The 27,272-nt window shown below is 42.8% G+C and overlaps 1 protein-coding gene across 3 annotated transcripts in view; it reads right to left on the bottom strand.

Annotated features, from left to right (window-relative positions):
* Positions 1 to 10,025: 10,025 nt before the first annotated feature.
* PARD3B (par-3 family cell polarity regulator beta) overlaps positions 10,026 to 27,272 on the bottom strand; it is a 950,721-nt gene continuing 933,474 nt past the window's right edge. For all 3 annotated transcript variants that reach the window (XM_088794694.1, XM_019726886.3, XM_074340795.2), the window contains one exon: positions 10,026 to 14,690. In XM_088794694.1, the coding sequence (XP_088650820.1) occupies positions 14,333 to 14,690 (358 nt within the window). In that variant the 3' untranslated portion in view covers positions 10,026 to 14,332. The remainder of the gene's footprint in view (positions 14,691 to 27,272) is intronic.

Genomic DNA, 27,272 nt, shown 5'->3' with positions numbered 1-27,272 from the left:
TAGGAGGATATACCTTTCCCAGGAAGAAGGTGAAAATAGCCCAGTGTTTCTCAAGATCTTAAATAGTTCCTTCACGGAATTGTTATTCAAAAGACAGGCCCCTGTCACCTAAGAGTCAACTTTGTCCCCAACTTAACCTTCAGGTTTCAATCTGACTGGCTTCCTAACAAGGTGTGCTCATTAGCCATGACAGGGAACGACTGGGCCACACAAGGCCCGCTTTGACCCAGCTCACCTGACTGCAGAGGAGGAAATTCCGAAGTGGTCCTTTTTGTTCTCCTTTTAAATAGAGTTTTTGACATTACAACGTGGCATTTTGCACTCATTATCAAATACCAAAATCACTGGACTGCAAGCAGGTGTTTTTCAAAGAGGCTGTCTGTACAATCCCTGCAGACATGGCTCCAGTTCTCCCTGGCCTGCCAAGCTCTGGCCCTGATTGTCACCGTGATCCCACACGACCCCTCTCGCTAGCAGGGCCATTGCACTGCACAATGGTAGCCAGGGTACCCTGGAGCTATGGGAGTGGTATTCCACGTTGTATATCAAGCCCTGATATACACGCTGCGTTAAAACAAGGTGAGTCACACCATCAGGCAAGACGCTTTCATACCCCAAATCTTCGTGATTTTGTACCATGGTGGGATTCTCACAGACCTGGATACGCAGTTCCTCAGCTTCTTCTCTAAAGCTCCTAAGCTACCCCTCTGGATGTGGCCGGAAATTCCATTATTTTTTGTGCTGGTTTCCTATTGCTGCTATAATAAATGATCACCAACTTAAGGGCTTCACACAAATTTATCTTACAGTCCTACAGGTCACAAATCTAGTGTGAGTCTTACCATGTGAAGCTCTAGGTGCTGGCCACTGGGTTCCTTCCTGTCAGCTCTGGGGGAGAATCCATTTTCTTGCTCACGCAGGTATTGGCAGAACTCAGTTCCATGCTGGCATAGGACCGAGATCTGTTTCTTTGCTGGCTGATCCCTCCTAGAGTCCCCTAGCTGGTCCTGGCAGGTAAACTCTTACATTTCAGAGCAGCCACGACGCATTGAACCCTTCTCACACTGCCTACTCTCTGGCCTCCCACCATTGCATCTCTCACCTCAGCTGAGAAAGGTTCTGTGCCTTGAGGACTCCTGTGATTGGGTTGGACCTACCTGGATCACCCAAAAATAATCTCCCCATCTGAAGGTACTTAACCCTAACCACATCTGCAAAGTCCCTTTTGCCAAGTAACGTAACATATTCACAGGTTCCTCAGATTAGGATGAGGACCTCTTAAGGAGGCCATCTTCTGCTGATTACATTATTGATTCAATTATTTTTGCCTCTTTTCATGTTTAAACATTAAAACAAATTATTTATTGAGACGCCTCATTGAGAATTGTGTTTTAGACAGCCTTAACGGACGGTCATTGTTTTTGTTTTTCTCCATCCACAAACACATATTTTCTCTTTTAATCCTTTCAATGACCCTATGAGGTAATATCAGTTCAACCAAGAATGCACTCAGCTGCAAGTAACATAGACCCCGACCAATGCTGGTTTATTATTTTAAAATGAAAGGAGCAATATAGCCAGTCAATGATGCCATCAAGACTCCCAGACTTTTTCTATCTTTTCTGAGAGGAAGAATACTATAGCAGTTAATAGCATGGACCCTGCAGCCTATTGTGTGGATTTGCACAACTTTCATCCTCTGCAGATAGGGATAATAATGTACTTAGCCAATGGGGTTGACGGAATGAGTCAATACATTTAATGTGCTCCGAACCATGCCTGGTGCATAGTAAATGCTCAATAACTGTTGCCTATTTTAAATGTTATTTCTGCATTTCTCCTCACCATGCGTAGCATGTTGGGTTTCTACCTCATATCTTCATGCTTATCATCTTATGGTTACAGAATGGCTTCTTGATATTCCATCTGATATTACATCTCGGTCTCAGGCAGGAAAGCGAAGGGACAAAAAGTAAGGGGGAAGGAGGCAGGTATGCTATTAGTATCAGGAAATCAAACACTTCCCAGAAATCCCCAGCCACTTCTGCTCACTTCTCCTTGGCTTATGTTCTTCCCTATTTTGAAGGACTGTCTGGGAAAACAAGCATTTTTTTGTTTGTTTGTTTAACGATGAGGAAACTGGATGGGCAGACATACATTGCACCCATCTCTTGCTGACATTTCCCTAATCCCAAGAAAATGGTGATCTTTTCAGCAAAGAAGGGGAAAAAAAAGGAAGATATGAAGGTTCCAGCAGGGTCTGCACAGCCGTCATTAGTACTTGAGTGTGCATGAGTCCTACCTGCACACTGGGCAAAGATTTTGATGGGAGGCTGGTACAGAGATAGGGGAGAGCCTCTGGATGTTGGATAGTGGTGTGGGTTGAATACTGCCTCCCCTCAAAATATGTTCAAGTCCTAAATCCCACTATCTGTGTATGGGACCTTATTTGGAAATAGGGTCTTTGTAGATATATTCAAGTTAAAATGAGGTGATCCTGAATTAGGATGGGTTCTAATCAAATGCTTGGCATCCTTATAGGAATAGGGAAATTTGAACACAAAGACACACAGGTAGGATGCCATGTGACCACAGAGGCAGGATTGAGGCCTGCTTTAATGGTGATGTAATTTCTAAGTTTGGGGGAAAGAAAAGCTTCTACTAGATGCTTTTCATTCATGGGTACAGTCTGGTTTGTCTCTGGCTCTAGCAGGAGAATCAGCCAAATGCCCCTGCAGTCACCACTGCTTGCGGGGAGCATGAGAGCAAGAAAAGGACCCATGAGCAGGTGGTGGAACTCCAGGCAGGAGTAAAGAGGGGTTGGGGGTAGGCAAAATCCCCCTTGGGGGAAACCAACCTGGTCAGCACACTCTCTATCTCAGAACATTCTGACCTCATTTCATTCTTCTCTAGCTTACCCTGGAATCCTAGGGTTCAGCGAAACAGGCTGTAGCCACCAGAAGTTGCCCTACCTTCTGGAAGCCTCAGAGGGCCCTGGGGCACCTCTCTACTGGCTTAGCACAGTGTTTCTAAACTTCGTTTTTTTTGTTGTTTTGTTACCATGCTGTGATCGTTATATTTATTTGTACCATTATTTACTTAATATTTATCCAAATAATTTTATTTTTAATGTAAACTTACTTCACTAACATAAGAGAAAAAAAGCCAAGGTCATTTTGTACTAAACAGAAGACAATTACACAGTTAATCCAATGAAAGCAAAACAAAGTTATTAAATTCATGCTAGAGCCTGCAGAAGTCTGAGGCCTGCTCTCTGTTAATAAAGAGATTTGCAAATTGTAGAGAGGTATTGAAGATATACTAGCACCTGAGCAAATCTTTCTTCTTGTAGGAAATAGAGACTCGGAAAGGAAATGCTTCCTCGTGGTGATTGTGGGCCACTTTGAGTAACGCCCAAAGTCAGATTTTTGTGTGAAAATCAGGGCTAATAATGATCAATAACATGGCGCTTCCATTGGTGACATAATACATGCTTCATGTACATTGTTTCATGTGATCTTCACATCACCCTATGAGGGCAGCATGCTCATTAACACTTTAGAGACAGGTAGCTGAGGCTAAGAGGTGGTCAGTTACCAACTAGGTCGCCCAGCTGTCAATGCAAGAGGCACGTGTGACCCATCCAGCACCGTGCCCGATGCTGGGATGGCTTATTCTCTCATAGAGAATTGGGGGAAGGACGAGGGTACATCTGCCAGGTATCACACCACAACCTTGGCCCAACATGACTCTGTTCGTCAACCCCACTCCAATGAGTTTGCTGGGACAGGGTTATGGTGCAGGATCCCAGGGGCAGAGAGAGTCAAGTCTTGGTTAAAGCCCCAGAGGGAGTTGGGGACTTTGCTAGGGAAAGATGGAGATGTCCTCATGTCAGGTCTCTGGGAAGGACCTCGTTGCTTCTCAACAGGACATTCTGGCACTTGCAACGAGAATACCCGTTTCCCCAGCCCCAGCCTTACATGGAAGAGGTCTGGTGTGTTTTGGGGGCAGTGGGTGATACATCAGTAGAGGTGAAGTTCCACGTTCTGGGACAAAGCGGGGTTTTCACACACATGACACCTATAAGGTTGTCGGTTTACCTGTAGCTCCTGATATGCCCATTACACGACTGTTTTCTCCGCTGGGAGCCTGCATCCTGTCATGTCATTTTGCAGAACACAGCCCAGAGAGCAGGAGCCTTTGAACGTGGGTAGCAAAGCAGTGTGGCCCCACCTCTATGAAGCTTCCCCTTTAAAGCCTGGATGGAAAAAAAAAAATCAACTCAAGAGGCACAGCCCCGGGCCAAACCCTGTCACACTGGGAAGGTCAAGAGAGGGTCAGGAGAAAAACGGATATTAAAAGGCCACCTGGAGAGGGGGCTGTGCCTGAGTCTCCATCAACCCTTCCAGGGCATCTCACCTGGGGGGTCGGGAGGCAGGATGGTGGGAGGGCGCAAGGCAAAGGCCCCGCTCTCCAATCACCCGAATGCTGCTTATCAAAGGGATTTTTGACTCCTGGGTGGTGGAGCTATTGGGTGCTCACAACTGGGAAGGTATAATATGACTAAAAGCTGCTTTAATAAAGCACAGGGCTGAGTTTAAGCTGCACTCTCCATAAATCAAAGGGCGACACCACCATTCTCTCTGAAGATCAGCAAGACAGCGCATTGTGGGGCGGGGGCGGCTCTTAAATCTAATCGACAGCTCTTTGAACACAAATACAGCTGTGACTGGAGGACAGAGGTGGCTGCACGCTGGAAAATATCCTGAGGAGGGTGCACGTTTCCCCGGTGATAAGAATGCTGAATGGTTCTGAGTCGAGAAACCTTGGAAAACAATTAGCCAGAGAAGCGAGATAACCTGTTGAAATTATGACCCTGCACTTTACTGCTCTTAATAAATTTTCTGGCAGCCTCTTTCCAACTCGGGGTTCTGGTCTCCTTCTACCCTTAATATTTGGGCGAATTAAGTCATCAAAGTTTCATCTACCTGTCTGACTTCAGCCAGAAGGACAAGTTATTCGCCTGGATACCTTTCAAAACTGCTGTCTACATCGATTATAATGTAATATATAGTGGGACTAACACAAGGTTGCCTGTTTCTTGAGTCTCAAATGTCAAAATCTGCATTTCCACATTCTAAATTTTCTTCAACAGTGCCCTCCCTGTATGAAGAATGAAAAGAAATTGCACTGAGCTTTACTTCTCCACTACTCATTGGTAGAAAGGAGCATTGTGGACTTAGAGCTGGTGTGAAGATCACAGCTGCCACTTTACTAGCCATAACTGGTTCTTGTTGTCTTAGAGCCTCAGTTTTCTCATCTATAAAATGGGGATAACGCTCAGTTTAATTGGGTGACGAGAAAATGAGATAAAGCTAGGGAAAGTAAGTAGCATTGCTCCTGTACACTCAATAAATACTAGTCCTCCCTTCTCTATGTAAGTCCTGACGATTTGATGAATTTTTCTAGTTCAATTCACATAGTGTTTTCATCTGGGCCAGTTTTATTTTTTTAAACACCCATTTGTGTGAGTGATTCTCCCATGTACCTAAGTCCTGGGAGCCCCGAAATAATTTATTTTTGTTGGGTGTGAAATTTCAAGGGCAAGTTACTTAATTCATTTAAGGCTCTGTTTTCTCATTGAGTTTAAGGATTAAATGGGATAAATCATGAAAAACATTTAGGCCAGTATCTAGCACTTGCCAAGCACTGAATAATAATAGGTTATTAAGCTACAACTCTCTCTCCCCCATCACACAACCTGGTCTCCCTGCGGTCCCCAGATCATACGTATTTGCAGGCTTTCTGTACAGATGCTTGTGTTCTAGTCCTTATCTGGAAAGCCAATGCCCTTCTCTGCTTGGCCTGTTTACATTCTTCTCATTCTTTAAGGCTATTTCAGATGTCATGTCTTCCACAGACCTACCCTGATCCTCTCTATCCCCAAAGTCAGAAGTCAGGTTTCCCTGGCAGTGTCCTCCTGCAAGCACTCCGCACCACAGTCAGCATTGAGTTTTCGTTCTTCTTACACTTGTTTTTCTTTCCTGCTTGACTCTCAGGTGTTTGAGGGCAGAATCCAAGGCTCTTCCATGTTTGAGATCCTTTGTAGCATTTCACAGTGTCTGACATGAAGTATCTGTTGGGCTACAATTGAATCTCATTTTATTTTTGTGCTTCTTATTAGATGGACCAGGCAGAAGAAGTACAAAGTCAGGGGTTGTTAGGGTTCCGGTGAGCTACTTTTCATGGTGTCGCACATTTCGTATTATGCAGCAGACTGAGGTATTTGGGATTGTGCGGGGAGGGTCAGTACAAACGAACCAAATAGAGGTTCAAGTCAAAAGGATGATAGTTAAAGGTTGACAGCTGAAGCATTTCTCCTTCTCTTCCAGAGGACATGGGCATCTTTAACCACGACAGATGACCTCTGAGAGTCCAGTGATCGGGAAGGTACAGAGATGATGCCCTCCCTCATTGCAGAGAGCCCACTCAGGAACGAGCACAGTGTGTCAGGAACATAGTAGGTTCTCAAAAATTACTAAACTAATAAAGGAAGTTAAGCTTTTTCTTTCCTATGTGGCCCTGAAATACCTGGTTGGCTTCTTCATGCCTCAGTTTCTTCAGCTGTAAAATAAATATGCACCTGATATTCTTTGACTGCATGAGAATCAAAAATCACTGTGATCCTGACACATTCAGCATGTATTGTAAACAATAATTAGTGAGAATAAACAAAAGTAATTTGCAATAACAGAATAAACATGGCTGCTGAAAAAGAAATATCAATTGTCAAGACAGTTACAAAGCAATCTCTAGTTGCTTTGAATATGCCTACATAGCATTCATTAAATCTTTATTTTAGTACCATGCATGCAGGACTCAGTTTCCTTACGGGAAGTCAGGGAGCCATCCAACTCACCACCTATAGCTGTTGAAAGGAACAAGTAATGCAAGTGATTGCAAAGCACTTGCCTCAAATCCAAGAATTATACAATAATAATAGTAATCATCTGTCACTGCAAGTATTTCCATCTTAGTAGGTTGTAAGTAATACATTTTCTCTTTACTTAAGTCTCTCTTTACTCTCTAAATAATGCACTACCCATTGCATTTACAATCTCCTTGCCTGTTTCATATTTTAAATTGGAATCTGGCCTGCCCACGTGAGCTCACACCATTCACCTCGAGAATAATGCCAGGTGATCTTTAACAGCAGGATTTTGAGAGTTATGGTTTGAGCTGTGAGGTGGAAGAACGTCAGAAGCGCAGCAATTCAGAAAAAGAATCCTCACACCTCATTTCTTCATTCAAATAAATTCAGCAAATATTTCTTGAGCGCAGAGCCAGAGCCACGCAATGTGTTACAAATACAATACTCCTCAGAAGGCCACACAGACGTGGAAACTAATCACTGTAATCGAGGTAATAAAAGTTTTATTGAGGATCTGCAGAAAGTATCTTGGTAACATACAGGATGGAATTACCTACTCTGCTTCGGGAGGAGGGCTGTGGACAGTGTCTTGGTGGGTTTAGTTGCAGAACGACGTCCCTTCTAGCTAGTTTAAAGAAAAGGGATTTAATGTGGAGAGTTAGGTGTTTGCAAAATTGTTGGAAGGGCTGAAGGAGCAGGGTCTAGGCAGGGCTTCTAGGGATAAATCTCAGAACAACAACATTGAAGAACTGACCCACTGAGGGAGTTGATACCCTTCGAAGATCAGAAAGTGAGGGCCTCAGAAAGCCGATGCCAAACTGTCTGCAATGGAATCACGTCACCTCAGCTGCAATCCATGCTGACACAACGGATGACCCTCCCACAGCTCTTGACCCCCCAGGAAGCTAGACCAGACACTTCTGCAGTCAAACCCAAAGCCCCTGCTACTGTGTATTGCCAGCAGGATGCCTGGGTCTCAGTTCTGTCTTCCAGAGTGTTTGGTCTGATGGGTAGAAGCTGGGCCTCGTGTGGAACTCAAGCTGTGAGGAATCTGGAAAATGTGGTCTCCAGCTTTCGTGCCTCTGGCCTGCAGTAAGTCCTGCTACAAAGGGGGGACATGGATGTGAGGCCGCCAGTCTCCAATTTCTGCCTTTGAGTCTTCATGGAGAAAGATGTTGATCTGGGACCTGAAGGATGAGTGAGAACCCACAGGATGAAGGGTCTCCTGAGTGGGGACAGCTATGTGTACTGTGTGTTGCCATGGTACGGAGCTGTGACGAGCACAGCTCACCTTGCCACTGTATGTGTTATGTACAGGGCTGTGCTGGCAAACGTCTAACAACTGGGCTCTCCAGAGGGCAGAAAGTGCCCTGATTGCTAGGGTATGCCGAGTTCTGTGTAGTAAATACTTCCAACGAGGCCTATTTCAAACTACCATCAGGACATCACATTGAATATGGAGTTGGGAAGAGATGTCGACTGGCTCCAGAACCCCTACATTTGTGGTGTGAGTGAATTCTCAAAACAATCCCAAAAGATGTATAATATAGTTCCATTTCACAAATGGTGAAACTGAGGCCTAGAGAGGTTAAGTATTTTACCCAAGTTTATGTAACTAATTAGCGGTTGAACCTTGTTTTAGATCCAGGTCTGCCTGTTCTCAAAGCCAGTGTTTCTTTCAACAAGACTATACTCCATCCGAAAGAGGAATATGGTCAGATCTCCATTTCAGAAAATTTCCTCTGGCAGCACAGAGCAGAGCTTGGTATTGTAGCATGAAAGAATTCTTGACAACATATAACTGAATCGGTGTGTATGTATTCCAATGAATTGTATTCACCAAAGCAGGTGGGATATAGTGTATAGTACAGAGATGGGTTGGAAGGAAGCACGGCCAGAGGTAGGAGATCACACAAGTTACTGAGGAGGCTAAGTGACAAGTGATGAGGCCGAGCGGCGGTATGGTAGGACGTCAGGAAGCATGGACATACTGGACCGAGTTGTAGGATGGAATCGCTGGACTTCCATCACATCAGATGGGCATGGGTTAGGCGGCAGGGGCCAAGTTATGAATGGGACGTCAACGATAATTTCCAGGTCTCTGGTTTGTAATTGTGAACATTACAATTACATGGTGCCATTGGCCAGGACAGAGTCCGAAGAAGCAGTTTCTTTAGGTTATCTTTTCGGTTTGGGCATGTTGAGTTCACAGGGCCTGTGGGAAGCCCGAGTGGGGATGTCCAGCAGGGAAGTAGAAACCCATGTGCTAAGAGACAGATCTGAGTTGGCAATGGTGAGCACATCAGTCCAGAGATGTCAGCCAAAACCTTGGCTGTAGATAAACTTGCGAGAGAGTATGAGGATGTCCGAGAATAAGGCAACAAAGGAGCTTAGGAAAGTATTTTACCCAAGTTTATGCAACTAATTAGTGGTTGAACCTTGTTTAGGGATGGTCTCAGGGAAAACCAACTCAGAATCACGTTTCTCTAGACAAGGTAGGAGTTCCCAGAATGAGAGAGGGATCAACAGTGCTGGAGACCGCAGTGCATGCTGTGATGGGCTGCCCAGGTCCCACTTAGGACCAAACAACTATTGTAACCGGCCGCTGTGAATACCTTCCAAAGATGACCTCCAGCTATCGTTCCTCTTTGGGGATTGCCACACCTGAAGAAAACTGCCTGGTCCTAGGTCTCACTTCCTTCTAGGGCTAGCCCATATCCACTGACCAGCACAGTGGGATAAAGGCCTAGCTCCCTTGTCCCAACTTGGGACAATTCTGCAGGGCCACTGTAGCTCCAGATTTCCCTGTGGAGTTGGCTGAGGCCTAAGTGGGTAGCACATGGCCGCTCAGCTTCTCCCTCGGCCCCTTCCTGCTTCCTTCCACTCTCTTCTGTAGGTATTGAACCCATGGGCACTCTTGCTTGCTCGTCTTTGTCTCAGCATCTGTTTCTTGGGGAGCCCAGCATGTGACAGATACTCATTCCTGTGTCCTCTGCCCTCTGTTCAAAGGTGAGCAGAGCCAAACCAACCTATTCATTCATCAAATCCTAAAACAAACCGATGGTGGGTAGAAACCAAGACGCTGACATCTTACTGACTGAATAAAGCTTTATTTTAATGCAAAATAAAACAAGAAAAATTTGTGTATTCAAATATAACAACATCCAAAATGTTTTCTGTGGTACAAATGGAATCATCCTAAAAAGTCTGCAAAGAATTCATTCTCCACCCCCATACGCCAAAATGTGATTCACATAATTTATCTTCAGAACTTAGGAACAGACTTGGTATCGTATAAGCACAGGAAAACACTAGAAAAAGTGACTGTATAAACAGCAGGTTTTGTTTTTACATTCCAGTAGTAAACAGCACTGCAGACAGCATAGATGGGAGAGATCACTCTCTGAAAGAGCTGAGTCAGGAGACAGTCTGGGGCTAGTTCACTCTCCAGTCGGCTTGGAAGTTAGGCCCATCTTTAAAAGTCAGGCTATGTGTGATTCTACGACTATTTAAGGACAGGGGGGACAAAAAGCTTCACTTAGAAGTCGTAGCTGCATGTGAGATTTGAGGCTTATTTTAGATATCTAACTTTATTCTCCCTTTTATCGGAAAGGTGACTTTGTAGGGATACTATCTTATGGAGAATCCTCTTTGTGGTCTCATTGTGGCATCATTTCCACCTAAGTCGGCGTGAACTGGGAGTGCAGAGAAATACCACTGTGGGCTGTTTCTGAAGCCAACTCCTTCCTGCCTAATTGCACTAAATGTGGACTTTCTGCTGCTCGTGGACTCAGAAAGCAGCAGGGTGTCTACCCAATTTAGCACCAATTTGAAGGCCCTTCACTGTGGATTTCAGAGTTTAATGCCAACGGGAGTTTTACAGACACACATTCCTCTCCACACCAAACTCTCCAGATCTCTCTATCTCTCTGAAATGCTAAGACGTTCCTCCAAAGAAAATAAATGCGGTGGTTACAGGTTAGGAGAATAAGCCCTCTTAAAGGCTTGATCTCTATGCATCACAACTCCCTAACATGCACCAGCTGCATTTCCTTCGGGAGATAGCTTGAATTCAAGTTCACGGATCTTTGGAAGGAATAATGAATCATGTTTTAATTTTATTTAGTTGGTGGCAAAAACAAATCTACAGTGAAGTCTCAAACCTCCTCTATCAGGCAGTATGTATAGTTTCCTCCGTGGGGTGACCGTGGGTCTGTGGATCTCTCCACGCTCTTGATTATAAGATCTTTGTTCTATGCTGTTCTATGGGGGCCGATGCATATAGACTTAAAAATCTACGAATGGTGAGCTTCACAGTAATTATTTTCAATTTTTGTTTGTTAATCGTGATTTAAGTAAATGCTCTTGTCTTTGACCTTGCCTTTCATCCACTGATTTGATATTGTGGGGAAGCAATTATTGTACCAAGACTGAGACTGCCCCAGCTCAGGGACTCAATAGGTTAATGAGGAGTTATGTTTCTCTCTTGCAGAGGACTAAATTCTCCTGCATCTAAAATTTTTCGGTGGTTTGTACCCTTTCGTCTTTATGCCTGCAAAATGGACAAAAACAGAGCTCTTTAAAATACCTAGTGACTTGAGGCCAAAACATCATTTTAAGGCTTAAATGACTCAGTGGTCAGATCAGGAAGCAGGTGGGTATATGTCAACGGGTTTGCATCTCTCTGTGTCACTTGTTCCTGGGATGGTACTGGTGTTCTGAGCTACCAGAAGACACCTGACTGAGTTTTCCCAAGACCATAAATAAACTGGGAACTATTTCCTGCTACTAGGTACCTACTGGTTATAGCCTGGTCTTCTAAATATTCTAAACAACCTGTTCTAAATACTGGGAAACTTTGTAACCTCTGGGTGGTGACAACTGGAGGGCTGGTACACAGGCATTTGTAAAGCTTACATGCAAGCTGTTCATAATTGTCGTCTGGCTTGACGGAAACTCTTTCGCACACATAATGTTACCTTCTTTTGCGCATGGTCACGTGTTGTACTTCAAGCAAGAAAAGAGAATGGCTCTCATCTTTTTGTGGTCCACTTGAATAGTACCTTCACATCATTGGCTGCCCCTCAGGATTAGCAACTGTTTTATTGACTGTGTATACAAAGCAAAACCATGCTTGGAGCAGCTGACCCGGAGCCTGTCTGCAGGAGGTATTGTTTTCTCAAGGTGGCAATGTGGTGAAAATTTGGGCATTCTTATGAGAAGAGACACTCCTTCAATACACAGAGTATATCTCCCTTTACACTACTGGTCCTGGTCACCGTTTGTGTGGTCTTGGCTTTAATCCAGAAGGAGTCTTTTGGCTTGGTTACATCCAGTAGTCCACAGAATTTTGGTTAAACTATGGAACATACTAGAAAGCAGATTTTTAATGCTTCGAAACAAATTAAATTTCCCTCACTTTATCATTTTCTTCATGAAGGTCTATTTAGATTGAGGGGAAGGCAGCATTCAGCGTGTTGGCAGGGACACCCTACAGCTCACCTGTACTGTACCTCCACATGAGCAGGGCTGGAGAGCCTCAAGCTCTGCACACATTGCAAACCAGCTAAAGGGGCCTGGCTTAAAATAGATGACAGAGGGCAGAAAACTTGACAGTCTATTTTCAAGAGGACCATAAGTAAATTGTAGTTTAGCAAACTCAAAGTCCAGTAAATAATACTATTTAAGTCTAAAACCAGCAGCTGCATCACTCTTGGTAACGGAACTCTATTTTAAATTAAAAAATAATAAGACTAAACTCAGCTAGATGGGCACTCTATATATTCAATAATACTATAATTTATTAAATCCTATCAGTCATAGATATTCTAATCTCGGCCAAAATATGTCTAAATTGAACTCAAGAACATTTTTATTTTGGGGCTGGAATGAAGAAGGAATGTGAAAAGGCTCAAAGCATTTCAAGAGTTACTGAACAATTCAAACTGCTACTCCCAGGTTTTACTGTTTCTTGGTCTTTTGTTTGAACTCTCATTTGGGTCAGGTTGTAAGTGTTAGATGTTCTGTTGAAATAAGTAGAAAATAGCTGTAAAGCTCAAAAGAAATTGTGATGGGTTTTGGAGGATGGGGTTTCAGCTATTCAAAGTTGTAAGTCTTTCATTCCCCAGTTGGAGACCTTGGCCTTGGTCTTGCCCTGACTTTTGTTAATGAAATATAGCAGACACAGAACGATTTAGTTTCATGCCTCTACTCCCTAACTTCCTGTTTTTTTTTTTTGTTTTTTTTTTTTTTTTTCATTATTTCCTTACTCATCAAGCTTTCCAGAAAGTATCTGTATCTTCCATTCTCCATACCGGGAACCACACACTTTCATATCCACACACACATACACACACACTGTCAATCACCACCATCTGGTTATCAATACCAAAGGCCACAGTCAGTCCCTCCCTGTCCCCAGGTGCAGATTGCACTGTTTGGCACTGAGTTTGGAATTGGCATCTCCAGGGCATTGCTTCCTGTGTGACCTAATCAGTGGTCCTTTTTCCTCAAGTACATTTTAGCCCTCAAGGGAGTACCTTCAAGTCGAGGCCCCAGTTACAATAATTACAGGGAGGAGATTTTGGGATGACTCTGAAACCAGCTCTCTCCATGCTATTGTGCCTGGGACTGGGAAGAAGAAAGGTGAGGGCCTTGGGAGTTTCCGCCCTCTTCACCTGATCACCTTGGTCCTTGGAATATAGTCCGACTAGGTATGCACATTCTCCCAGGACACTAATACTGCATTCGCATCTTTTATACAAAAAGTGAGGAAATATGAAATGCTTATACCAAATGAATGGTACCAGGAACCTGAGAAATTCTACAAATAAAGAAATGCAGTCTTACTCTGGGTATAAAATATTTCAAGGAGATCACAAGTTATGTTTGCTGTTTTGTTTTTTGTTTTTTTCTCACTGAAAATATTACTCATTTAAGATGCCCACATCTGCAGTCACTCTTTAGACTTCACTCTAACAAGGTGGCTGAGGCTTAGCTTCTGAATGGATGACAATCCCAGGCAGAGACTGTCTCCACGCTGCCAATTCCAGGGGTTGTGCGTGCACAGGTTATCTGGCCAGGGAGACACCACATAATGTATCTCCTTTGTTATTTGCCTATTCAAATGCCACTCTCATTGAATTGAACCATTCTAAAAGGATTTCAAATATCAGGCAGTATTGTTTTCATGGCTCCATCCTTCCCCTTCCTCCTCATTTTCCTCCTCCAAACTCTTATCCCTCCTTTTCTCTCTGATTAGCAGTCAGATGCTACAACCTCAGTGAGAAAAACCTAATCTGTACCATGGAGAATTCTTAACAGGAAGAAGGCCTTAAGGAAGGGCCAAGGTGATATTATACATCTTCCTTTCTGGGCTGCGCTGAGCTCGGTGGCATTCAGCTACACGGCTGCAGTCATGGGGTTCTTCTGCCGGGGGTCCTGGGTTCGGTAGGGGTACTGGTCTGGGCTCCCCCCTCGGTGCCCTGGTCTGACCATTTCCTGATAGGCTGGCACTCGGTGGTGCTGAGGGGGTGAAGGCGGAACATCTTGTCGGAAGGGTCCTTTGTGCTGGGGCGCTGGTGGGGGTGGGTAGTACTGGGGATACCGGAGATCTGCGACCCTCAGATCTTGGGGGCGGGGATAGCTCGCTTTAGGAGGATGCACAGGATGAGGCCCTGGATAATAGGGAAGCTCCCTCTCCTTGTAGAGTCCTCGCGGTGCAGCTGTCAGATAGTCTACAGGATCGGCTGTGCCACCCCTGGAAAGAGAAGAACAGACACATATCAACCACTGCTCAGCTGGCTGCCCAGCTGAAGACCACATTCCTCAGCCTCCCATGTAGTTTGGTGGGGCCACCGACTAGGTCTGGCCAATGGGTTGTGAGAAGGGATGTATGCCTTTAAGAAGAAGAGAAGGAACCTTCTTCTTTCCTGTTGGCCATTGGAGTGGCCAATTTAGACCACAAGGAGAAAGCCACATGCTGAGGAAGGCAGAGTAACAGAAGGCAAGAGCCTGGGTCCTCGATACCACGGAGCCACATCAGGCAGGGCTGCTTACCCTTGGATTGCTGCGTCAGAGAGAAATATACTTCTATCTTGTTTGTACCCTTATGTTGGCCTTTCTTGTAGTAGTTAAACCAGTTTCCTAAACAAGGCAGAATCTGTCTCTTTTAAGGTTGGGATCATTCAACAACGCCCCTTCTCTGCCTCCCTCAAGCCGGTCCTACACACACGTATGATGGTAGAAATGTACAGGGAATTTGGAGCCATAAAGTTCCCACGGATTACACTCACTTCTCTCCCAGGTCTGCGGGTGCTCTTTACATGGGCCATGGCCTTGGTCCACCTCTGGTTGGCTTCTATCACATCCCTGTGTAGATGAGGGTGCCCTCTTCTGTCTATAGTTCCTAGAAAAAGTCCTTACCCAGAGCTGGGAATTATCCCCCTAGAACGTTGATATAAAGCAATTCTCCCACAAAGTCAAGAGGCACCACCAGGCCGGTAGCAAAGAAGGAAAAGCCAACCCAGCTGTATGTTACACAGTGTCATGAGTAGGCACACAGAAAGGTCCAGGGCAAGAATAAACAGTAACAGAAACGACCCTGCTAAGACAATAGCCTCTTCTGATCCGTTTGCCATAACAGAAGCAATCCATCTCTAAACACTGTACAGATGACTGCATCTTATCTAGCCTGGGGTTCAACAGATGAGTTCTGTTTGCAGCTCTTAAAGTCCCATAAACCTTCCGTGCACATCTTCACCTCCCCAACCCCCACACCCTTCCCACATTCCCCCCCACGCCATTTTATTATTTTTTTTAGAAGGAAAACAGCAACAATCATAATGACCGAAAAGCTCTCCAATGTCAGAACAAACTGGTGGAACACTTGAAAGAAATGACAGGGCTGTAAGAATAGAGTGTCTGTGGTTAATCAAGCACCGTCAATGAGGGTCAAAATCACCCTATAATCTGCGGAGTTTGATGTTAAAACAGCTCTGTAAGTTCCCCAAATCAATGCAAGTTTGACAAGCTCCAAGCCCTGAGCACGTGGAAAGCAGCATGTGAGCACATTCATAAGGAAGAACAATAGAATTCTCTCTGCACTTTTTTATGTCTTAATTTGGCTATGCATAATAATGAAAGATAGGTCCTTGAATTTGGGGTAATTTACTTAGTGAGAGTTTTCAGATAAAAAAAAATTAAATTGTTTACGTACAAGTTATTACAACATCAACTGCTATTATTCAGTGCAGTCTGCTTTGCTCTATTTTAAATTACCCATGACAAATAGAGCAAATGCATAATCTGTCACTCCAGCCCTGGGAAATTAAGGATCGAGATTTCATTTTCCCTTTCCTTTCGAATTTTATTTTTGACATAGGAAACTTCCAGCATTCATCATATCTTTTATCATAAAATATTTTAAGCCCCCACCCCTGCACTCATTTCTGTTTCCTTTGGTTCATGTTAGAGATTTCCTAAATGCTTTAAAAAAATCCTTAATCTGTGCTTTCTCTCAAAATCTACTGAAGATATTTCTCTGCATGAAGTGAAACATGTGGTTTTTCTGCACTCATTCGAAGCTCTTGGGATAAATCACTGACATTTGCAACACACAAACATTATCTGCCTTAAAATGAACACAGAACCAGTGGTCCCTCCGGACCCTCTTAGCCTGGATGTTTCCTGTTTCAAATGGAAAGAGAGAAAGGAGAAATTCCAGGCCTTGGACTTTTAGGGTCCTGTTCTCTCCCTGGAGGTTTCTCTCTTTTAAAACAGAACATTATAAAAGACAGGCATGCTTTGGTTTTTTTTTTAGACAAAACCCAGATCAAGTGGTGACGGGGCAGAAGCCACCCTCAGAGCCACCAGGACAACACATTGTGTGTGCAGGGGACCGTCACGATCTCTTCTCCCACACCTCATCCCTGTGACTCCTTCACCTCCCATGGCGAGGGGCAGGGAGTTTCCCCCTAGGCAGATAGGGCAGAATTCAAGATTATTTTGTGGTTCCATATTGCTTCCCTCTGAGGGGAGATTTTATGTCTGGGAGTTTGCGTACATGTGGCAGCAAATAAGTAAGGTAGCTGTTCTTTGTCAAGAAATGAAATCATGCAAATTGTCTTTCTCTGTAGAACTCATCAAAACAGTGATTGTTTTTAATTTTTTGGAGAGAAGAAAAACAATGAGCTGGCCTATAAAAACACTGGTAAAGGTTCAAAGAGTGCTAGAAGAATTTTTTTTTCTTTGATGAGCGGGAGTTGCTGTTGTTTATAATAACTTTTTGCTCAAAATTGAGCATTTCCTACAGATTTTTGCCAGAACAACTCTAAGTGCTTGTGAATACTGTGTACACACACACACATACACACACACACACACACACACACACACACACACACTTAAAAAAAAATTTTAAACGGGAAAAAAAAAAGCCTTCCTCTTTACAGAATTTGGTAGGAAAAAAGAAGAGGGAACTGGAATTTTAGCTTTGTTAATCTTGCGTTTCTTTATTTGGGTGAAATTTCGTATTTGTAGGAAAGCACAAAAACCAATCCATTCTCGGACCTAAGAAACGCTTATCACACTGACAATACTGCAAGTTTTGAGTCAACCCTGAGATCCAGGGACAGACTCTCCTGTGGAGATTCTGATGCAAACAAGGACCCAAAGTACATGTATCATAACATCAAGACCCTTATTTTTCATGTGACCTCATTATTTTTATTTGTATGTGTTATCATTTTCTAAAAAAAAAATCCTTTCCCTTGAAGATCTTACCCAGAAACCATATTTACTAAAGGAAAGAGAAACAAGCCTATATTTGCTATCTTTATAATATGACTCTTTGAGGAGATTGCCATGAAAATATCTATGTAAAAATGTTGTGTTTTTTTAAAAATGTTTTTCACTGTTTACTCTTTTATTTTATTTTTGGCTCATTTCTTTAGGCTCATTTCTGGAGGCCAAAAGGATTCATATTTTGCTTAGAAAATCCACAGGAACTAGCTCAGACAGACAGTTTCCAATCACATAGATGCATTCAATAATGAATGTTAACCTTTAGGCTTAAACATGACAAAGCTATATGGTACTGACATGTGAAAAAAACAGTAAGGATCCCTTTCATTCCACAAGTGTTTCTCTTTTTTGCCATCTCAGTATGTTGCTATTTTTCATTAAACAAAAACAGGGGCTGAAAATTAGAGGCTAAGCAGGTCAGATAGCAAGCCCCTGGGTACCAACAGTTTTCATTTATGGAAGGATGGAAGGCATGCTTCTACATTTTCTTTAGCTCATTTTCTGAGTTTACATTATGCTATGTTGATTATGATCACAGCTGAGCAATGTGGTAAGCTTATGATTATTTTTATTTTCCTAAACAATCTTTTGTTCTCACTCCAGAAAGAGGTTAGTGATTGCTTTATGTCTTACTGACTTAGTTTTCTATTTTTTAAAGCAATCCACCTCAAAGCCTTTAACCAATTGCTTATATATTCTCTCAAAATGTCCAAATATCATCAGATGTTCTACTAAGTACATCTTCTTGAAGAATTCTCTCCCAGAATCCTCTGACCTGCCTCAGTCTAACTTGGTTGTCCTCTATGCCTGGTGTGTAGCTGGTATCCTGAAATTCCACTTCTCTAACGTCCTGGGTTTGGATCTTGTGCTTTCAATAAGGCAATCCTATATGGGGAAGGGTTTAGTATTGGAAAAACTGAGTCACTGGAAAAACCTTTTAGCTAGGAATGAGGTGGCTATATTTACTGGAGTAGATGAAGGGGCACAAGCCTCTGGAACAGATGAAGAGGCATGAGCCATTTTGAATCTTCCCATCTCCCCCTGCATTTCTCCTCCCTTCCCCCTTCGATCACAAAGAAAATCTCTTTCTTCTGCGCTCACTACAGTCAGTCATTCTCACCTCATCTGTCTTTCACCCTGCCTTGGGTCTAGTTATCTACTGCACTGGAGCACGAGCATCTTGAAGGAAGGAACTGAGCCTCACAATGATCTTCCTCAGAGCTCAGCTCAGGGCTTTGCACATCATAAGTGCTCCATAAATGTATGTTGTTTGTTCAAGGGCATTTAAAGTAAAGAGAAAACCCACAAACATACACCATAACCATAGAGGGCCATATGTGTGTAGGGGCTGGAAAGAGGTAGGTGGGTAGAGCAATAAAAGAAGAAAGTGGACTTTCATTGAGAGCCAGAGACTGACAATGGTTGAGGTAAGACTGGGTGTCTAATTTTTAAAGAAGGAGGGAAGAAGGGGGGTAGTGTGGGCTGGAAAAAAAAACCACACAAAAAAAGAGTGGGATTGAGTCCAACACAGAATGACTAAACTTTATCAGGGCACAGATTCTTATATTTGTCTTGTTTGCCAGGAACAAAGAATACTGTCTTATCTCTGTTGTCTTGCATACTACTTGAAACATGGTAGGTGCTTAATAAATCTTGGGCTAGAATTCAATTGTATGACTTTTCAGTGAGGTCAACGGGACTAACTGGTACAGGTTAAGTATATTTATTCAAGAATCACTTAAGGATTGTCTCTATTATGGTCCAGCAAAGAATTTTTTTTTTTTGTTTTTGTCATAACACAACAATCTAGGAACATTTTAATGTATGCGTTTAAAAATACAGTACCCAGGGTCTCAAAGAAAAGTTCTTAGGGAGACAATTTCCAAGGTGAAAACTAGGTGCAGTCACCATGGTTTCAGTACCCGGACTTGAGGATTGATGAACACCAGCCAGAGGTAGGGGTGATGTCCAGCTCCCCTCCGTCACAGAGCGTCCCAACCTTTTCTCCATCAGAATACACATGATGGATGACTTTCATATAAACCACACGTGACCAAGATAGGCAGAGGTTAGGATTATGCAAACTTCTTTATCTCCTGCTGTAACTCAATGCCCCTTCCCTCTTTCTCAAAAAAGAACAAGGAGATTCAAGTGAGTGGAGGTAACATTATTAAGGGAGAAAACTTGAATCTGCTATTATTTATTAAAAGAAATTATTTGCAACCTTCCGTTTTTCAAGGATTAGTGACAAATCATTGCAATAAATAGCTGGTCAGGGCTCACCTTTGTGTAGCAAGGCTGAGACTAACAACCACCACTTCATACAATGAGCTCCCTTTAAGAGGAAGGACAGATGAATTTAAAGAATAACGGGAAAAACAACTAGGTTTGGGCCACATTAGTGACTAGAAGAGAATTGGTTTTGAGAGGGGATGAGTTTAGCAGGTGTAAAACTAAGGCATGCAGTAAAAAGTGTGAAAGCCATAAAGAATTTATGAGCACAGGCGAGATGTCCATCTTAGGCATAAGCACTGGGTTTCTTACTTAAGGAAAAGCTTCCAAAAGGCAGAATCTTGTTCCTGTTAATATCTATAAAGTATTATGTGTGCTATTAGCTGTCAAAACAAAGACAATTTCTTAACTTCCAAGGCAGCCTTTATGGGTTTCCTTTTGTGGTAATAATTTACTGTAACCAAATTTGGGGTTCAAATGGGAGGCAGTAACGCGATGCAAAACTGCTTGTGCTAAGAGAGGTGCTTGTACCTCTTGTCAGAAAGTCGAGATCTGGCAAAGCCATACTAGTGACAAGCATGCTACGCAGAGATTATTTAGTGGTGAGCTGATGTTGGTGCTTTCTTTTCTGGTTCTTCCACAAATACGGCAAAGCTCAAAAAGAGTAGCAGAAAGTAATATACTTATAGGCACTTGGGTCTCCCGTGCTATGCGGACAGAGATGCTTTTAGTCTGTTTGGAATTCCTTCAGTGTCAGGTTTCCAATTACCAGGCCTCCAGCCTTCATCCTGGCCTGAATGTGGCTGGCCAGGATTAGCAGAGCCCTTCACACTGTATCCTGCATAGCTATGATTTCTGCAGATTTTACAGGATTGTAAAATAGAATGATCATTTGATGGCCTATGTTACAGAAATGATTTCCGAAAGAAATCCTACTTTTACCCCTCACATTTCCCAGACCCTTGCTCTTTGTTAACTGCAGTGGGAAGAGATTTATCAACAGATGGTTTTGGCCCTTGTTAACGCCAACAAAATGTTTGCAAAGAAAATGAAAGAGGAATGATAATGACTGAGTACTCAAAAGACATTTTAGTTTAAGACGGTTTTAGAGCTTTGATCACCCACATTTAATTTCTTCATTGTTTTACAACAATGACCACAAACAAGAATACAGTTACTAAGAGACTTCATGTGCAATGAGGATGGGACCCTGCATAACCCTTTAGCAGATGTTATCTGCAAAATGGCCCTTAAGAATGTTCTATCCTATCAGATGGTGGGAGGTAGTCCCTAAAAATGGTCCTGCTAAAATAATTTTCTTTATGAGGGGGAACAAGATTTTTAAAGTGGGTGCTGAGGACAATTAAATACGGTAATATAAAAGCACATGTAGAGAAGAAATCTTGCGGAAAGTCAAAACTACTGTGAGTGGCCACAAAAAGGTCATGAAATCCATTGTGCAATACCTGTATATAATTACCCTATGGTCTTTCTAACCACAGAAGAGGTTTTATTTAAAGAGAATGACAACCAAAGGAACAAATCATCATAACTTGGTAGGCCATGAAAACTCCCTCTCTCTCAAATAGAAAGAGTTCTGGTAATTATAACAGTAGTCCTGGAATTTCAATAGCTAAACACTGAGGCTGTTATCCAATCATCATGTAAGAGACAATAGTTCAATTTGAAGGTCAGACTTAGATGGCCAACAATATCAGGAGAGTAGGGTCCTGAATTATAAAGATGGTTTTGCCTGCCCCTTAGGGGAAGCACTACACAGTTTCTTGCCCAAGGTCACTGCCTAGAGACAGAACATTCTAGGAGAAAAACACACTGTTCATGAGGGTGGCTTTTCCCTGATCAATTTAGATTATATTTATTTTTAGAGTAATACATTCAATTTTCAGAGAAGATGTTCTTACATCTTATCCAAAGACACTCAGATATTCATATTGCTGCCACATCTTTACCTGCCACCATTCTTCTGCTATTGATCTCTAAATCCTGGGCAATAGGAGGATTTTGATGTAAACTACCTACAGCCTTAGATCATCAGAATCGCTCTTCACTAAGGGCACAGACCACAGTGAACCAGCCTTAAATACATCTCCCTTCATGCGTGCGTGGTGTGTGTGTGTGTGTGTTGGGAAGGGCATTAGTACCACAATGTAATTAAGATTCCAGTGAATCTTGCCACTGCAGATCTCTTATTTTGAAATTCAGAAGCAGAAATGGAAGTGCTGGGAAGAGTGCTATGACTCTCAAGATGGATTTAGAATCGCCAAGATTCAAAGGCTGCCAAGCATAGCAGCTCCTTCCCGAAGATCTACAGCAGGCCAGGCTCCATCCTGAGCATTTTCTCCACATTAATGTGCTTATTCCTCATAACAGTGCTACAAGATAGGTACCATTATTAGCCCTGGTGTTTGGAGATGAGAAAACTGAAGAACAGAGAGTTTAAGTAACTTGACCAAGGTCACATAGGAAGTAGCAGGGCCCAGAGTCAAGCCCAGGCAGACTGACCTGGAGGCCATATGCATGACCACTAAGCTAGAGCATGTAGCCTTGGATCTCTCTTGCTGGTCGCCTGCTCAAAATGTGCCTATTGCCAGCAAGTGAGGGGAATCAGAGACATTCTTCTGATGCTGACTAGTGAAGAGTGGGTGAGGTGAGTGAGACACACTTCAGTCTGGAGAGGTGGTTTGGATCTTGGTCACCGGGGACCATACTAGGGCGGGGTGGGGAGGATTGAAGAGTGTGATTTTTATTCAGTAGGATTTGGAGCAGGAGAGTGACATGAATTATCTGTGGGGACGGCTCTACTTGGAGGTTCTTAAGGTACCTCAAACTTCATAGGTACAAAATTAAACCATTCCCTCTCCCCAAATCTGCTGCTCCTCCAGGGGTCTCTTTGGAGAGTGACATCATTTATCCAGTCAGCCATCCCAGAAACCTATACTCCCTCTGTCAGCCCCACTCCAGCCAGACAGTGGGTTCTAGAAAATGTTCTCTTAAATATTCTTGGCTGTCTGTCCTCACTGTCATGGCCTTACTTTATTTAAATCCCTTTTCAACTGGACTGGAAATATTAGGGCCAGCAGGCAGGCAGGCCGAGTTGTGGGTGAGTTTCACAGGAGAGCAGTTCAACAGCCGAGAGCCAGGCGCACACAAATCTGAAGGACAGTTGAATTTTGTAACTATCAAGCCAGTTGTCACCAACTTTGAAGCAATTTTGAGCACATCACACTTAAGCCTCAAATGAACACAATTTGTAGAGACAGGGGAGTTCAGTTTTCTTTTGGAAACTGTATGAGCATTTACAGTCTCTGGAAGTGATACTCTCAAATTTACATCCTGACAACTGGGAAGTTTTTGCTTGTGCCTGAACATGAGATCTGCAGTAAGACCTTTTTTTTTTGAACATCAGGTAATCTTTTTCCCCAAATGTATAAGACTAAGTGAAGTTTATATAGTAATATAATTCATAAACCTCTGGGCTCACTTTCCACCTTAAGAAATGAGCAAATTAATGTTAGTATTTTAATTTATAAGGTGGTTAAAAGACAAATGGACCCAGGACCAATGTGAAAATGAGAAGCACAGGGTTCACTTTCAGGTAGGAAGTATTTGACATCAGCACCTCCAAATACTGACTTGATTTCATCTCCATGCAGGTTTCCTCCTCAGCCTTCTCTCAATAGGGACACAAACTCCTTGGTCTCGCCCTCAATTGGAGAGCGTGCATTGAAGGAGGTACAGCTTGGCCTCAGAGCTCCATGCGGCGTTAGTTTGGATTCTGACAACTAATTCAGCCACCATCATGCTTCAGTGTATTTTGGATATTTCTATTCTAACCATCTCTTTGGTGGCCAGCACCAAGGGCAATGGTTCCATTCTCCAGTTCCCACTACATAATAAATGGAAGCACTTTTGGCCTCTTTGTATTACTTTCGATGTGGAATTGAAGCATGATAATTTTCACCCAAGTGGGGAGGGTAATTCCAGGCCTTCATCTGTGCTAAGCAGGTTCCAAAGCCCCAGGCTGGCCCCGGTGGGCACACACGAGGCTCAACTGTTGGCCCCACTCAGCCCTTCCATCCAGAATCCAACTCATTATTTGGCAGACCCCATCGGAGATAGTGTCAGCATGACGGAGTCTATATAATATCACATTCTGTTCAGCTTCCATTTTTTTGCAGATGAAATGGATTTAGAACACAAAGGTTACTGAACTGTATTGTCCAAATGATTTTCAACAAATAATAGAAGTTATTAAGAGAGTCTTAGGTGCTGGTGACACACACTGAGCTCTCCTGTCCTGCCTTGGTCTCTTCATCCTCTGGCTGATCATTACACGGCTGGTAAAGGCTGGCTATTAATGTCATTACAAATCTTTTACTTTCAAATCTCCTTTTATTGAAATTAGAGCATTCTTTGTCCTTTCTCTTTCTGCTGTAATATAGCCCGACTGTAAGCCCAGTGTCTTCGTGTTCCATCCTTGCCTTTGATGCTGGTAAAATTGAGCAGCTATCAAATCAAGGATTATAATAGCGCAAACTGGTTGGGGCTATGAAATTGCTCTCATCATTACTTTTTTCTTCTTGTTCTTCTTTTTTTTTTTTTTGTCTCCAATGTTCTCGTACAGTTATTGTCCTGAGTCTTTCCACAACCCCCACCCATGCCCCCACCTCCACTCCCTTTAGCAAACTAATAATGGGTCCAGAGCCACTGACAAGTGCTTTTTAAAAAAAGAGCAAGACAAGCTTTTATTGTGAGTTCCTTCAGATGTTATTTCATCCTACATTTGTTCTCTAACTACCTGATTTATTCCTTGAACAATTCAAAGAAAACTGAAAATTCACCTCTGTTTCTCTTTCTTTGAGTGCTGCCTTGCTTTCAGTCATATTTGGAGCTGGCACATGGACCAATATGAGACGATGTACCCGTTTTATCACACGCATTTTTTTTTATCAGCCTGGCGGCAATCTTGACTCTTAAAGTCAGTCACGAAGCTGAAGCTTTAATAATTTAAATAAAAGCTTATCATAGAAATGCAAATATTTACAAGTAGGAGGCATCTAATTTAAAGAAATTAATTAAAAGTAAATGCTGAAGTGATTTCAAACGAAAGAGCCATTACCAAACAAAAGGTTATTTATCATTTGCTCTACGCCAGCTCGTTTTTGAACATCAGGAGAGATGTGATTCTAGGCTCTCCTTTTGCTTTTATGGACCTCACCTCAAGCTTCCTAACCTGCAAGCTGTTCCCGAACTAGATCTCGTTTGCCCATTCGGGTGGCAGTTAAGAGGGGTCCCAGGGTGCACCTCAGCATAGTGGGGAGACTGTGGGACTCAGAGGCACTAGATTGGGTTTGGATCGAGCAACGTACTTTGTAGAAATATGATCCAGGTGACTTAACTTTTTCTGAGCCTCAATGACCTCATATGTAAAACGGGGATATTACACCTGCCTTTCTTCCCCTCGTAGGGTTGTAATGGAAACTGAATGAGAAAGAGCAAACAAAAGGACCAGTCATACTGAGGTCCTCAAGACTTGTTGAATTTGAAGTCACACTCAATCATTTTTAAAAGAAATAAAACTGGATCTTCTACGTGGAGGTTAAAGTGACTGCCCAACTAGAATGAGCAAGTAAACAAATTCGTAAACAAAAAATTTATGACTGAGTGCTATGGACCCTATGCATCCCGCGATCCATAGGTATTACAACTTGTAGGCCCACAGAATGGAGACACACACACACACACACACCCCACACACAGACTTATAAGGTATTTAAAGAAAATTTCAGCTAGTTGCTGACATTTAAACATTGAGGGCTTTCCTGAATTTCCATAAAACTTCAGCTTTCCTGTGTTTCTTTAAATTCAGGCCTTACCTTCCTTTAAGGCTGCAATCAGCTGGAGCTGCGCCCCCTGGAAGCAGGCACGTAGCCCTCCTTAGACTCTACTCCTGCCTGCTTCTCTCCTTGACATTCCTACCCGCCCCTAGAGCAGGTTTGCAGCCCCTGCCCCATGGGAATAAATCTCACCCTCTAGTTTTCTGCATCATTGCATTCAATTTGCATCCTCCACTTATAGGTGTGTTATCCAAATTGCCCACTTTAAATTGGGAAAGTGCCCTGGGAAGTAGACTAAAATTTCTATCACCATACCTGGTCCACTTTTACATCTTTAAAAATAAAGCCTCCATCAATAGCTTTGTGCTAGAGAAAGCTGCAGTATGGAGAAGGGGACACAGAATGGAACTACAAAGACTGCATAATGCCTCAGGGGAGTTAAGACAAGTCATTTTACTTTTCTCTGGCCTTATCTTCAACTCTGTAAAATGAATAGGTGGCCCCAATGAGTCATCAGGGGTTATGATTTCATGACCCATCCAAGAAACCACACAGGCTCCAGTCCAAATTGACCTCAGGTCACCCTGCTGCATTTCAGCCTGACCTCTGCAAGGGTGACCCTGGCTGGACTTCTTTACTTATCGGTGCCTTGGTTTCTCCATCTGTAAAGTAATATGTGCTTTTCTTCTCATAATAGAGAATGCAATGATATGGGTGAAATTGTATTAGAGGAAAATTGGGATAAAAAGAATCTAAGATCTTATATTACTCTGTGGCTCAAAGGTTGCAATTATGAAGGGAACCTGTCTTGCCTAATGGGATTTCTGGATCAGACTTTGAACTCCTCATTGAGAGTCATGATGTAGATATTTTTCTGGCCAACAAAGTGATACTGTGCAAGTTTTACCCCAGCCCTCAGCAGCGTAACACCAGACCTCCGTTCAAGGGTAGGTGTGTTCCACTTCAGAAAAACTGGATTCTAATTTACCTCCTAGCCCCACGCATTTTATGAGGAATGTATGCAGTTAACTGTTATCAGGTAGTTAAGCACTTTGATGAGGTGTGAACTAGTCCTTTAATTGTTTTATTTACAACATACTTATCCTTCCCTAACATCTCATTGGGGAATTCTCTACTTAGTTGATTAAGTGAGGTTTAGTGAACTATAATTTGGTAAAACCAGAAGCTGAAAAACACCCTTTGGAATTTTAGCAATCTTATAGTCCTTTGTAAATGTGGAATCCACTCAGTTGCGGTTAAAAAAAACAAAACAGTATCAACAACACAAAGGATTAAATTGCTAATTAATCACCACCACTTAAAAAATAACAACACGGAAAATCAAGATGGAAAAATAACTAAATTTAAATCCACTTGTTCTTCTCTGGGTACTCTTTCTAGTAGGAAGAATGGCTTCAGGAAACGTTTCATTTATCAGGGACAGGCAA

This window comes from Rhinolophus sinicus, chromosome 17 (genome assembly GCF_057876585.1).
Source record: "Rhinolophus sinicus isolate RSI-liver-muscle chromosome 17, RSI-T2T, whole genome shotgun sequence".
NCBI lineage: Eukaryota > Metazoa > Chordata > Mammalia > Chiroptera > Rhinolophidae > Rhinolophus > Rhinolophus sinicus.
This window is presented reverse-complemented; position numbering and strand designations above follow the sequence as displayed.